Consider the following 15,728-nt stretch of genomic DNA (forward strand, 5'->3'; position numbering starts at 1 on the left):
GTCTGATAAGGCCTTGTGAAGCGAACAATAAGACTGAGGACTGGTGCAGCTGTGTGCTTTATCTGATTCCTCCTGCAGCCTCGCTCTCTGCTATACCTGTATTATCTGTACGAATAGCACGTGAAGCCATTTGTCTGTGGGCACTCGATGGTTGGCTCCCATCTCCCTGTGTAGCCACATGAAGGCTGAGATTTTCACAATCTTTCCCCTCAATCGTGCTATGTTTCCTGCCTGAAACCCCTGCTAGGCTATGTCTAATTTATTTCTATCTGTGTACACTTCCAAGATGTCTTTTTTCTTTGTAGCGAACACCTTTTTATACAGTAGGTGTCGCTTCTGGGGAGGTTTGAGGTCTATCCAATTAAGTTCAGTACAAAAGAAACTACTTTCTTCCAGCTGACAAATAGGCTAGATCAGAGAAAGGAAACGTTCAGCCTGTGTCTCCATGACTGATGCCGTTGTTATTACTGGAAAGGTGATCCACACAGGAACATAAATTCTAGTATTAACAACATTAAAACGGATCGATCAGTGACTTCCGAGCAATTACGGGTATCTCTAAGGGTACTGTTGCAATTTTATCACATGCCTGAATTAAAGAGATCTGATTTTCAAAGTAGCTTTAAATGCATTTAAAGTTTTGTGGGTTTTTTTTGCTTCACTTCCTGTACATTTCTTTTGGCTCCTCATTAGGCAGTGTAGGGTGTTGCCACAGACCTCAGGTGTGCTAGGGGTGAAAAGAATTTGAGGGGTATATTTTAACACCTTGTGATATTTTAGCAATGACTAACATAACCTATAACATAATCCTTTCGTGTCCAAATGCCTTCTAGAAATCAACTGTACCTCGGAGCTGCATACATATACTACACTGTCCTAGTTCACAGACTATCATGAGCCACTGCAGCAGAGCAGAAAGAGGCACCAGTTAGGAATTAACCTTGTCAATGTCCTAATTATAATAAATGATCCAGAAGGCTGTCTCCCACAGCGATGTACAGAAACCCCTTTAGTGTTCTGTGCCCCTTGTCCCGTGGCACAGCTCTGTTGAACGTGTAGTGTGAAAGACTCCTTCATGATTCTGGAGTGTGTTCTCCGCTGACCCAGACTCTTGTTCCTGGAACTCATTACCCCAGGACGTTCTGTTATGGTACTGGAAAGCATGTGATGTACTGGTTAGAGAAACGAAGAAACCGCAATAAGAACAATTTGTTAGGAAGTTAGGGAAAGTGTTTCAGGGCCTCGAAAAGGACTTCGAATATTTTCCAGGTATTCTACTGGTTACTATTATATATCCAGTTTGTGAGCCTCAATTAACAGTACATATCCCAGAGGATGACTTCTAACTTTTGGTCAAATCCCTTCAATCTTGAGTGGATCATGAAACCAGTTCTTATAGTTATTTCCATAGCACTAAAACTCAATGAGATGTTAAATTCCAGGCCTTGAGGACAGCACAGCCTTCTGGTTTTGATTTCAGCTTAAAGTCTCAACTATTTAACTAATCTAATTATTTTCTCAAGTGTAGACATTTGATAGGATGTTTTCAGGTTCTTTTTCATTTCATCAATTTAAAATATGCACTGAGGTTCTAGGTACTTTCCTTTGCAAAGGATTCCAAATCTAGTGTTAAAAGTTTGCAGTTCTTGTTATTGTTACGTACACTGTTAGTGTTATAGAGACTGTTGTCAGTCACTGTAGATCTCGGCTCATGAAGGCTGTACACTGCTTTGTTTAGAGGTTATGCGTGGGGTATGGAGTGCAGCTGCACTCTTTGGTGAGCCTTAGTATCTGTTTTCTGGCTGAACTTTGCTTTAAATTGGAAAAACCTATGGTTATGTTGGACCAAACCTGTGCCCGTGACCTCACGTCATGATACAGCGATGAGAAATTGTACCAGATTCACACAGCAGGATGTGCAGAGTAGCCGACGCTATCAAATTAAATGCATACCTTATTGCTTCATAATGTTTTCATTTGCCAGTTTGCTCTCTGTAGGGAATCTACAGACACATTTAAATTCTTATTTGTCATAAGAAACAAAATGGCAGGAAAGATAATTACAATAAGCAAAGACCTATGAGCACTTAAATTCTGCAACATGGATACACATAGCTTATAGGTACCTATTTTATTAAACCTTTTTGGGCTATATTTAACCTTTTCCCTCTGGTACTGTAGATGACCTAAAGAGTGATCCAGTTAGATTGTTTCCTTATAAGTGGTCCGTTAACAGGGCTGCGGTTACATCAGTCCTGGCTTCTCTTCAAAGGGACCCATCCAACTGGTACACTTGGGCAATGTTGCTTTGAGTCGGGAGAAGTTGCACTGGGGCCATGGGTGTAATTGCAGACTTGGAGTGTTGTCTAAGAGGAGTTTGTATGTTTCCCCTGGATGCTCAGGGTTCTTCCCACAGTCCAAAGACATACTGGTAGGATAACTGGCTCATGAATAGGAGGTTAACTGGCTGCTGGAAACATTGGCCCTGATGTGAGTGTGCTCATGAGTACTGTCTGTGTCTGTGTCTGTGTCTGTGTCTGTGTCTGTGTCTGTGTCTGTGTCTGTGTCTGTGTCTGTGTCTGTGTCTGTGTCTGTGTCTGTGTGTCTGCGGTGGACTGGTGTCCCATCCAGGGTGTATCCCCCCCCTGGCACCTGTTGCTTGCCTGGATAGGCTCTGGCTCCATTCCGACCCTGGTTTGGATGGAGGAATTAGAAAATGGATAGATGTATTACTGTGTAGCAGATCTGATAGTAGCGCACAAGGTTTACATTTTAGTTTAGCCCAGGAAGTGAAGCCTTCGGAATACAAGGGCAGGGTCATCTGGGACATCTCCATTTTGGTTTTCCTGGATCTATACTTAGTTGTGACAAAATACTGTTTAAACCACATCTGGGTAAAGATGAGGAAGACCAAAACACAATACAGCAGAACGACTGCTTCCTGCTGTTCCTAGAATAATGGATCCCTTGAGGAGTTAGTAGGGGGATTGTACTGTGAAGGGAAAAGGTTTTAAAGAAGGGAAGTACATTCTTCAGAGGACAGTGGTGGTGGAGATCTCTGTGGAGGTTTGTCATGGAAACTTGGGGTCCATGACCACAGAGGACATAGATACTGAATTCAGGAAAAACACGTAAAATTATAAAGGACCTGACACTATGGAAATTGGTTTTCACAATATATTTCTACACACTACAGGTAAATAATAAACACTATTCAAAAATTAAACAAGGAAACAAATTAGTTACAGGCATTTACTGTATAGCCAATGGGTGCACCTATAAGCACTTGAAATTAAAACCAGCAGACACGGGGGTCTCCTGAACAGGACAGAGAACCACTGTTTTAGATGAAGTTTGAAATAAACTGAAATGTGGTCGACATGGTGGTGCAGTGGTTAGCTTTGGTTCCTCACAGTGCTGGAGCCCTGGGTTTAATTCCAAACATGGGGTGTGATGTGCATGGAGTTTGTATGTTCTCCCTGCATTAGCGTGGTGTGCCTCCCACAATCCAAAGGCATACTGTTAAAGGGCTTTTTGGAAAACCGGCCCTGGTGTGTGACCTGTGATGGACTGGTGTCCCATCCAGTGTGTACCCCACCTGTTGCAGTGTGTACCCCACCTGTTGCTTGCTAGGATAGGCTCCATCTCCCCCTCATTCCTGAATTGGTAGGAGCAGTTAGAAAATGGAAATAGAATGGAAACTGAAAGCTCCAATTAGCATTTTGATAATTAGATTGTAGTGGAAAAAAAAAACACTGCACTGTTCATGCAACAGCTCTCCAGATATTTCTAAAACCCAGTCATGATATTAGAGACTTTCATCAAATAGACACAGTACCTGGATAGTGCCACAGCTATGTGTCACTTACATCAGACAATTATTTCAGTTTCTGCTCATCAAATACACACATCCAAGTTATTTTGACAAACTGCTCCCACGCACAGCTGTACCATTGCACTGCAGCGTAATGTGGCAGTCTTCAATTAGAACAGATCTGAAATGCAAGTATGTGTTTATTAGCAAAAAGGGAAATGTGGATAGTTTTAGGGAAATATATATATTTTTTCCAGGTTCTTTGGGGCTGTTCTGGAACACTTTCCCGACTGTCAGACACATGGATATAAAATGACCTTGAGACTGCATTTTTTAAGAAGTCACAGTTTGAAGGCATTGTGAGTAGGATGCATTGTGTTAGTAAGCTGAAGGTTTTTAACATAAGCAACTCCACCACAATCCTGTACAGTACAGAGAAGTTAGCCTGGTAGGACTTTTCTGGCTGCTCCTCTGGTCAAAGAGGGCTTTTCCAAGACAGGCTGTAGAAGACCAGGAAGAAATCTGAAAGCTGCTGTAGCTTAGATTTTAACCTCTCGTTCCTCTCCCTCCATCTCCTTTTCTCTGTCAGCTGCTTCCTTCTGTCCCCATGCCAGGCATCCTGCGGCTGTTTGCCCACATGGAAGTAATGTGGCTTCAAGCTGGCAGGCAGCAGAGCAGAAAACGCGCGCGACTCGATCGACGCCACACTTCCTCCCTCGCGCAGCGACCCCCGCCTGCCCACTCTCACCTCTGACCCCCAGCCCATGACTGCAGTTCTCTGCTCGCCTTGAAGGCATTCCATTCACCTCTCTCTCCTCCTGCTAGGGTGCGTTTCAAATACGACCCGTGTTTCTGAGGGCACAGAAGGGCTGGGAGTCAAGCACGGTTATTGAATTTCATCTACGGGAATAAAGTTGAAAGAAGCCAGTAAGGTAAAACTAATTCACGATTTGCCATAAAACTTTGCAATTCATGCGGAGTTCATCACTTAAAACCAGTTTAAAAGTCCTAATCATTTTATTTCTCATGTAATGACAGTGGTACACGTTTAATTTTAATAGAATTTCATTTTCCAAATTACTACGGAGAGCCTGTTAGTAGGGTACTCCTCTTAAACAAGGTCACAGGCACATCTAAAGATCTTTTCTATGGTACAACAATTTAAACCAGAAATCAAATTCAGCTCGTCTTAGAAAGAGACTGATCTGCTTGAATATTTAATATTTTTCTGCTACATTTTTTGGTCATATTTGCTAATTATTTAGCCTGCCATACTTCATGTTGTGATAGTGGTTTTTGTAATAATGCATAAAGCATATTTAGACAATAGCTTTGTATTCATATTAAGCTATGACAAACAGCAGTAAAATGGTAGTGCTTTTAAGACATTTTTTCTGGGTTTTGGGAGAAAAAACAGTCATTTATAGAGTATACAACCATTTATTTATATAGTATAGAATTGCTGACTTCCAATGTCTTGGTCTTTTTTAGGTGCTGTGCTCATATTGATAGTGGTCATTGAGCAGCAAAGAAGTTCATTGGCTTATTGAGTTTTTTTTAGACTTACGTCCCTATGCACAGTATGTACCATCCCAGTATTTGACAGTCCACTGTGATGTTGCCCTTTAAAATGAAAGTCTTCTGTTCAGGTAAAATCTATCTGCTCCTGATATGGGTATGTAACTACAGTACACTGCAATGCCAGGCATGTATAGAGGTCTTATTGCAGTTGTGCTAGATGACATGTGCAGCAGAATTTGGAAAGGTTGTGTGTTGTTCATGCGGAGTTAATGCTGGAAATCTCAACAAAGGGCTAGTGTCTTGTGTTGGATTACTCTCCACTCACCAGCTGGGGAGACATGCGTTCAGACTACTCAGTTCTGCTTTAAAATGAAGACTATAAAAATGTCATAAACAACAAAATACTCTTTCAGAAGAAGCTGCTTAAAAAAATGCTGAACCCTGGTATCTGTTGCTCTTCTCAGAAAATATGCATGTGACAAAAGCAGTGAGCTTGTGGCTGTGAGTGAATGCCCAGAGACTTCTGATTTTTCACTTTTGTAGGTCCAAGAGCTTCCGACAATACATAGACGCATACAGGCAGCTGTAAAACATTAATGGTAAAGCATTTTCTCCAAGATTCCTGTCCGTTGGGTGTGATCTTACCAGGAAACGAACAGGATTTTGGTTGCATCGCTGTTCGATTGGCTTCAGTTACTGTTAAAATATTATTTTTTTTGCAGTTTGACTGAAAAGATCAGTTTAAAGTATTTAGCACTTGATGTCGGCATATGTACAGTATGTGACCAGCTGCAGGAAAATCCTGGAATAAATCCAACTGCTTTGTCATGGGCATCTTATTCTCTGCTCAGGGACAGACATAAGCTATTTGCTTGTTTTATTTTACTGGATGATTAGAACCTGTTAAAGAAAGGGAACATTCTATTAGACTTTGAGAAATACTCCCCTTCAATTAGTCAATTCAGGTCATAAAGGTAATTTTCACAAAGGAACCTCCCTTTAGTAGTTACTTACCTCATCCATTTTCCTGCCACTCTACTGCCTCCTCCAAGCTCCCCAATTTGTGCCCCTACTTTCGTCTGAGTTACAGTGTTACTACTAAACCATCCTCACTCCTTCAATACAGAAACCAGCCTTGCATTAAAATGACATATTCTTGCCTCAAGCACAGCTGACCTGTATTAAGATCTCGGCTGAAAAGGAATAAGTATCAAAGAATCATTACTCTCAACAACATACCATAAGGAGGAATTCGTCTTGTTTGAACTCCCTGCCAGTTTGCAGTGTTGATTTCACACACAAGCAGGCTCAGTTTGTAATGAGCCAACGGCAGAGCGTGTTTGTCTTAAACTGAGTATTTTTAGGCTCCCCTGATCATGCAGACATGTGGACAAGCCCTCAGTGTCAGTAGTTCAAGTGTGTGTTTTTTTTCTCTGGCTTATATTCCCCAACGAAGGCTGAAGTGCATAGAATCTTGTCATGTACAACCTTTGCTTGCATTCTTGTGGATTAAACTGGAAAATAGAGACATCAAGCTGGCCAAATTGCAAAGGAAAATCTTCTCCCCTCTCCTTTCCTTCTTCCCTCTTGTCCCACCAACTGTTTTTTTGGATCTATTGAAACTGGCGTTCTATTTTTACAGGTGGTCTCTATTACAAGGAGGGGTCCCCTTAGAGACAGAAAACACATGTCTTAGAGAGCAAAGACATTCCAGCATTCCAATAGCCCTCTCTTCTCGTCTTTCATTGAAACAATGAGAGGAGCTGTTTTTATAACCTCCACTTGGGATCGGTAATCGGATGCCAGTAGCGCCAAGAGCAGGAGAGGCCCAATGACAAGCCACTGCCACGAGGTGACTGTCTTATGACCCTTTTGGAAATGCATTGAGGCAGCTATTGAGTCTTGTTGTAGTTAGGGCTGGTGCTAAAGAATTTTTTGTATTCTTCACAATTCAGAGCTCTTTACCCGGTGGTCTTGTGTCCTGATCTCATGACAACTGTTTCTTTCCAGACATCTGCTTCAATCTATGTGTCTGTTTGAGCTCTACAATTTGAATAAGCCGGTTACTAAAACCAAGAAACACATGTCTTCCTCAATATGTCCATCAGAAGGTGTTTTTTATATTTGTAGAACAAAAAATGGACACACGTGGAAGTCAGTCTGATTTTCAAGGGCAAGGAGGAATGGACGTGAAACTTTATACGGTTTTTACAAAAAGAGTTTAATAATAACACCTCCCTGTACCGAGGGCAAGACGGCCAACAATTTGTCTGAGTGGGGAAAAAACGCTCAGTCAAGGCAACTGCCTGGCAAATGTCTTCTTACTATCCCACTGGCATAAAGTGCTTAAAATGAGACTGATGGCCAAGATGAGCCACTGAGCTCTAACACCAGTCTCCTGACTTGATTTCCCATTACCCTGCTGAGTGTAAAATCCTTTTCCTTCACCGATAATGACTTATTCTGTGGTGGCAGTATGTGATCAAAAAGGCGCAATCTGTAACTTGGCCTTTTCTTTCACATCACCACATTTTGTAGTCGACCCGATTTGTCTTTCTTCCCTTCTTAAGCTCGGCTTTGTAAATCCCAGATTTCGATTTCCGACCTTGTTGGGGTTTCTTTTGGCTGGGACTAATGTAAACCGACACACAGGCAGTAGAACGAGATGAAATCATTTCTTTGGCCCTTTTAAAGGTCAGGGCTTGACCTCGTTTTGTTCCCTAGAGTGTTGACGCCACGCACTGAAAACCGTCCCTCCCTGAGATCTCACTGGGGTCTTACAAAGGGAGCGGGAAATCTGCCTTTTATTGTCCTGGCATTTTTATGTAAACTATTATTGCTTGTTGTAATAATTGTTATTATGTATCAATGATTGCTTTTTAGAAAAAATATGAGTTGTAAATTCTAATCGACATAGAATGCATTCTACTGGCTGTGAGGGATACTAAGCAGTGAAGAATGGTGAAAACAGAAGGGATCCAATGTTATAATCTGGTGACACTCACTTTTAAATGGCTCAGTTAGAGAAAAACGTTCAAATGAAATTTTATGTCCTGTTTTCTTTTCATCTGGGCTATGTGGAGAGATGTGTATGCTTTAATTGAAAAGATTGTTCACATATATTAACATTTAATTTATTTCAGGGACAGGGATTACTAACTAAAGTGCATTCTCAGCTGTGAGACAATTTACACTGTCAAACAAATACAGGGCAGTGTAAACTTTAGTAATTTGTGTTGAATAGTTCTCTGTCACACTACTAGAGCTGTGATCCTTTAACTTAATATCAGAGCAGTTGTGTCAGCAGAATATTGGCAAGATTTACACCCTCAGTTCAGCAGCCTGAAAAAGCTTTGGGGTCTGTTTTTTCATTCACATTTCTTTTTCATTCTTGGAGAGGGTTAATAAATTGAGCCACAGGCTCTCAGAACCACATGACCTGTGCGATACTTCAGCAGTAACTGTATAACAAATGTGAGAGGCTCTGTCACAGCCATTCAGAACAGTCTTGTGTTTAAAAGGAATCAGGGGGCTTCTTCAAAATGTGTTCTTTGTTAATCTGGGTTCAATTAAATTGTAGAAATGCTGCAGCCAGTCCTAAATGTCTCCTGCTGTTCATAACTGTCGTGACCCGTAACTGTAGTATTTTTTCCCTCTGAATTTTAAAAGCTGTGGGACTTGCCAGAACACCTTTTAAGATCTACTTGTCCATGTTTGTAGCCTCTCAGGAGGTCTTTCACAGGTTCTCCATATTAACACACTGCATTGATGCAGAACTGGTGGCACCTGTCAGACAGCCAGAGGTTCACACTCCTGTAACTAACAAGGCACTGAGGAAAAATATATCTAAAATATGCTAGATGCAGACATTGTTGTACTAGTACAGAGTGGACAATACTTTTAGTAAAGAAGAAGGTTGGCAGGTGTAGTGACTACTGAGGGCTAAATGACTTGACCACCTACCTCCTGCCCAAAAATGAGTGCTCTGATGCTCAAGGAGGAGCTCATAATCTTTTTCAAAACTTACCTCCCTTCTGCTTAGCTGAGCCTGAAGATAAAGCCTGCCTTCAAGACACAACCTCTGCCATCACACATATCTATGCAACAGCAAAGGCAGAGAATCTCCCTGACATGGCTATTTTAGTAGATATTTTAAAGATCACAGTATTGATTTTGGTTTGTCTTCCTGCAGCAGAAATCTAGATGTTCCAGCCGCCAGTCCACTAGCGTTTTTATTTTTTTAAACAAGCGAGTGTGTGTGGTGAAGCTGCAGTTTAATTTAAATCAGACATGATCCTGTCCCTGGTTCTGATAAGCCATATGTTAACCCTTTTAAATTGCAAGGTTGAAAAAACCACACCACCCTCCTGTCCTTCCAGTGATTTCCAAGAATGTGCCTTCTCTACAGCTAACCAGACCAACAAAATTAAACTACTTTCATTCTTTAACCATCTATAAGGTGTTTGCATAGATATTTACAGTGGTACAATATAGCAAAAGCCCGTTGTTGTCATGGTAAAGTGTGGAGAGGTGGGTTGAACCATGATACAAAGAATTATCATGTGAGCTTTCAAATGATAGGAACGATGACCCATCTGATCAATGGTTTATCTCTAGTATGTTACTACTAGGTCTGTTACAGGGAAGCATGGTGAAAGCTCAAAAAAACCCACAAATTTTGAGTAAGCTTCAGATCTAAACTGAAAACAGCCAACAAAAAATTCACTCAAGGACCCAATTCAGATTTGTTAAATTCCAAGCGTTTACTCCCAATCTTTTATGGGAATGTAACAGCTGAAGGGGGGAGTATTAGTCTGTCAAATGCACGAGATTGCTTTTCTGTGATGGTAATTTTGGCATTTGCTTTTGAATTTTGTTACACTTAAATGCACTGGGTGAACACAGGCTGTGCCCTGCAAATCTGCAGTCCAGTACAGATTGTGATGGAGTGCAGGGCAAATTTAAATGTTTCTGTAAGTGAAATAAAATGTGGTCTGTAGCCAGTGTACTATGTATATGTGTGTGTCGGAGGTCAAGGATAAGAGTGTAAGACTGGAAAGAGGAAGGAACTTAACTCTTTCCTCCTCGGATTTGCAGTACTGCTCTCTTTCCTCTGCAGCTTTCCAATTCTTTTAAAGTGGGAAAGGACAGACACTCGGCAATCCTGACCGCATCAACACGCCTGCAGCTACATAAAGCACTTCAGCAGATTATTGTGTCAGAGGCTGTTTCTGATGTCCTCTCCTTTGTGTATTCGTTTTTCGGCTAATATTGTTTGTTGCTTTCTCTTTTCCACAGGATGTCTGAGGCATTGACACAGCAGGAGAGACTCCAGGCTATAGCGGTGAGTGACTTTCCCAAGGCATTTCCTCTCAGAACAGAGCACATATCCCAGTCCATACACGTAGCCCATGGAACAAAAGCACCCAGCTCACCACAGCGCTCAAAACGTCAGGGACACCCGATGTCTGTCAGACTTTTATTTAAAGCCCTTGCATTTTCAAATGTGTTGTCCCCAGCTCTTACAGAATAAAAGTTTTGTCTAAAAACATTCATTGTAAGGACTAGTTTCTGGTAGTATCTGAGGCTATTGGAGCTGATATGCTGCAAGGGTGATGATGTTGAGGGAGGGGTGCAAAACAGTGAATACTTAAGGGGCAATGCCCACGTTTTGCCATTTGTAACCCAGTTGAACCATAGGGATCACAAGAGCCAGGGCAAAAATTTCCTGCGGCACAAACTGAACACTTCTTTTGCGCAAGACAAGCCACCCGATGCTTGCAAGGGTCTGATTGGCAGGCGCAGGTGTCAATCACTGTAAACCAGGGTAGATTATTGTTCGTACCCCCCCCAGCCAATATGCACTCAAGCCCACAGTCTTTACCTACATTTCCTTTCAATTTTAACAGTGGCGATCTGGAAAAATGCAAGAAGAAATAGACCCCCCTCCTTCCCCCTGTGTCTTGTAATGTGATCTCCAGGTTCTGGCGGAATGTGTTTTAGAAGTGCTGATTGTATTCAGGCCCCCCCCCTCCCCTCCCCTCCCCACCAGTCTCTAATCATCCCGGGACAAGACTAGAACAGAAGTAATGGACTCTAATGCACGCATTGATCCAGCCTTCCAACACACACACATCAAAGCACATTACAGATCTGCACCCAACAATTATGGAAATACTCTGTGATTTTCTGCTCTGAAGAATAAATAGTATAGCCCTATCGCTTTCCGCCTGCAACAGACCTTCACCAGATGATCTCTGGATCATTCTCTCCCTCCTGTTTCTGCTCTCTCTCTCCCTCTCTGGCTATTTCATTCATTTCATTAATGCTGCACCGGCACAGCTTTCCAGACCAGTGCAATGCTGCCAAAGCAAGCATGCAGACCTCAGCACTCAAGTATATAAATTACACATAGTCGTGCTACACACACCTCACCTTACTCCTTGGTTTATCATGCCCTCTTTTTCTTTCTCTGTCCATGTCCCTCACTCTTCACCCTCTTTCTTCAATCAATGCTCCTTTTCCCTCTTTCTACAGCCACGTTCCTACTCGGTCTCTGCTACAGGCTACTGGCATGTGGAAACTAGGGGTGTGCCGATATCCATGTTTCCTGCAACGATCATTTTAAATGTAGCTTAAACTGACAGCCATTACTTGAAAGAAAAAAAAACATTCAAAAAACTGGAGAGCTGCAATTTTCTTCGCCACAACACCACCTGTGAAATTTTCTATCCACTATGAACAAACAGTATGAAGAAAGAAACAATATGTGAGCCCACGGTGAGATTTGGGTATTTTTCTTCACATCCAGTTGGTGCAAAATCGATTGATTAAAAGGAGAAACTGCAGAACAAGACACAGGAGGGAGACGGGGCAACTAGACAGAAATACAATGAAATTGGAAAGTCTCAAAGTACTCTCATAACTGAACAAGGAGAGCCCTCTCACTGCTGACAGTGGGGGGTTCTGAACAAAGGCACTTTCACTCAGCAGATCAGTTAGCTAATTTCACTGACATCAAAGGAGTGAGAAAAGACAGGTGGGACACAGGCAGATTTCTACATTTCTTATCATGGTGGATGAAATACTGAAAGACTTAGGTACTTCCAGTCAATCAAGCTCTTATCTGACCACTCCATACATTAATTATACATCACTGTGATCCCTTTCTGTGAAGAGTGCTGCCTACAGCTAAGGGCTCACTTCCTGAAATACTTTTTTAGTCTGAAAATAACATCCATTTCTGATTTTAGAAGCTCCAAGCTCCTAAATAAGATGACACCAGATTGTAGATTGTTCTGTGTTATTCTGAATGCACTTCTGCAGTGTATAGAGAGATTTCCTGCATTGCTCTGTTACAGCACTAGTACAGTAGGTGTTTGTCCCACACGGGGTCAATTGGAAAACCTGAAATGGATCAAACTGCAAAGCAATGGGAGTTATTTTGTGCCCAATTTGGTCTTGGATTCTCAAAACCCTTTTCTACTACAGGAAACACAAACAAAGCGTAACATACATGCATGCCCCCTAGGGCATGTGATTAAGGATTTGTGGTTCTGCCTTGCCAGTGGGTCCATTGGATAGAATTAATGGAAACAGTCTGATCTTTTGACCAAGATCCTGCCTAGCCTCTCAGAGTCTATCAGTCCATTTCTGTAACATCCTTCAAGACCCTGACTCCTATCACCAATCTTGTCCTGTTACAAGACTCCCCACATGAGCAGTGAGATAAAAGACTGTACTCTGTGGTTAACCTACGGGCAATTTAGAGAAACACTTACTGTAAAATGCAGGATCAATCAGGGATAATGTCCACCAAGACTTTTAGCTGTTTTAATTGAATTCAGTCTCGGCTCAGACTGCTCAGACAAGACACTAAAGAGCCGGTGTGGTAGTCAGGCCCACGAGGAATTATATGTAGTGTTCTGACTGACCGCTAAAACGTACACAGTGATGTGTAAAGCCTCCAATTTATATCACAAAATAGACATTGTGATTCAGAACGAGACTTCCAGTGACGTGAAGCTGCCCTATTACACTTGGAGATGGTTTTGCCAACAGATACTACTACTTTTCTCTGCATTAAAGGAGACTGCAGTTCCCCTTTAATTCTATGCTCTAGTATTTTTTTATGTTGAAAATGCTAATAGCAGATGCAGAAGTGCCTTGAGAACATATAAAAGGTTACAAATGGGGGGTGAATTTGCCCCCTTCTTGACTGTTTACTTGCAAATAGCGTAATGATCCACGAATTCCATCATTCCATTTCTCAATGGTGTCTGGTTCCAGACTCCTACAGTTTTGAATGCTCCTCAGCTTGCTTTCTCCTGTGTAAGCATGCAGACTCTGTGGATGCTGTGTCAGGAAAAATGTCCTCATACTGTACATGCAATGCTTATTAACGAGGCCTGGCAGTTCACAGTGCTGTATGTTTCCTCTTTCTGTTTGCCGCTGCCTGCAGCGGTGTGTGTTTCAGCTGGAATTAGGAATTGCTAACTAAATTGGATTTCCTGCAGTATAAAATTATACAACACACATTTTTAAATGACTGAAATCAAAAGCCACAAACCATCTCGCAATGAATGTTGATGTCCTGTTGTCTGTCTTAGCTAGCCCTACTTCTTTTTTTCACTGCTGACACAGCTTGAGTTATAGTCTTTTGCAAACCTCATCTTGCTTGTGATAATCATAATAGAAAACTGAGTCATGAAACCAATTGATAAATGGGGATTTTTAGGAGGCAGGACAGAAGATTTTTTTTTAACAGTGTAGTGTCCCCATCACTACAATGGGGCTTTAGGACCCACACAGACCACAGGGTGAGTGCCCCCTGCTGGCCCCACTAACACCTCTTCCACCAGCAGCCTTAGCTTTCCCAGGAGGTCTCCATTCCAGGTACTGGCCAGGCTCACACCTGCTGAGCTCCAGTAGGCTGGCAGTAAGACCAGGCACGTCTCCTTCATGCTCTGTGCGTCTCTGCTGCCCTCCAGGAGAAACGGAAGAGACAGGCGGAGATCGAGAACAAGCGGAGACAGCTTGAGGATGACCGCAGACAGCTTCAGCACCTCAAGGTAAGAGGCTCCGCTGGGCCGGGGATGCCTACGAGCTGCTGCTGGGCAGGGTGGCAGTTCTCCATCTTGTCTCTGATGAAATGAGGCAAGGATCCATCATTGCTTCTATGATTCTACAGCATTTCTCTTCCTTCTTTCATCAGGGATGGAACAGTCCTTCATAGACTGATCCATTCCTGCAGCAGGAGAGCTTTAAATTCTTTTTCACGAAGGCAACGAGTGTGTGCTGGATGTTTCAGGTTTAAAACATAATTTGGAGTAGATCTGCATTGACAGGCATCTGGAGTTAATGTTAAAGAAACAGAAATCACTTTTCACCCTTGTCAGTTCAGTTTGTACTGTACAACATATTGTATCTTCTAAACTCTATAATGGCTGCTGGGTAATGGTAGCCTTAACCTAGCTAAACTTAAATTCTGTGTCCACTGTGCCTCATGTGTCTGTGCTGTAGTGGGTTGTCATCATTTTCACACACAGCGGTTGGCTGGGTATTACTCACTTAGTCCTCTTCATCCCAAGTGGGATGTAAGTCTATACTGAGCTTTTTCCGATGTCTCCTATCCTTGGTGGCTTGTTGTGCATCTCACCAGGAGAGATCCGTCTTGGCTAGCTCCTCCACATAGTCCAATACATGTGCCATGTACTGTTGGGATTGTGTTCTCATATCCCAGGAGGGAAAAACTACATTTCCTTTATAAAAACAGACTCTAGGGAACTTACATTAAAAGTTATGGGTGTGCAGTGCCTTACATCCTCCAGGTTTGTGTTCAAAAATGAGATTTTATCCCAATCTTTTGTGTTCGCCCTCTAATTGTTGCAAGCTGTAGCTTGGAGGTCATTCCAGCGAACAGTAAACTGGATAATTTGCCTCGGTGGCTCTGCTGTAGAAGGTCCTGGCGGGACAAGGAGTCATTAAAGTTTCACCAGCAGCTTGGCCCTGTAATGGGGTGATAGTAGCAGACACAGCTGTGTATCCTGGCCATGGCTGGCACTGGGGGAGCTGCAGAGAAGGGTTCTGATTGGCTGGGCAGGGCGATGACCTCAGGCTCCGCCCCTGACACAGAAAGGGGGGAGGAGTTGCCCACAGAGGGGTCTTACAAAGGAAGAGAATGCTGTCTCTGCCTAGGCTTTGTAGAGTATGTACCTGCTGCACACTATTGGCATAACAACATGACATTGTGTAATGGTGGAGCTGGGCCTGGAATATGAAGAATTGCTTACCTAGGTGCAGACCAGTTGGGTTTTCAGTTGTTTTATTAATGTCGGCTCATAGCTGCTTGCTAAGATATGTCTTTAAAGTTTTGTGAGCTGTAAATACACTG

At 42.4% G+C, this 15,728-nt stretch overlaps 1 protein-coding gene across 3 annotated transcripts in view; it reads left to right on the forward strand.

Moving 5' to 3' along the window:
* Positions 1-15,728, forward strand: part of palm1a (paralemmin 1a) — a 51,729-nt gene that overhangs the window by 9,562 nt on the left and 26,439 nt on the right. For 2 of the 3 annotated variants that reach the window (XM_088907544.1, XM_088907545.1), the window contains exons 2-3: positions 10,634-10,679; positions 14,326-14,406. In XM_088907544.1, coding sequence (XP_088763670.1) covers positions 10,634-10,679; positions 14,326-14,406 — 127 coding nt within the window. The remainder of the gene's footprint in view (positions 1-10,633; positions 10,680-14,325; positions 14,407-15,728) is intronic. The other variant, XM_088907546.1, reaches the window with a different exon arrangement.

Source organism: Atractosteus spatula, chromosome 28 (assembly GCF_055471065.1).
Source record: "Atractosteus spatula isolate fAtrSpa1 chromosome 28, fAtrSpa1.hap1, whole genome shotgun sequence".
Taxonomy (NCBI): Eukaryota; Metazoa; Chordata; class Actinopteri; order Semionotiformes; family Lepisosteidae; genus Atractosteus; species Atractosteus spatula.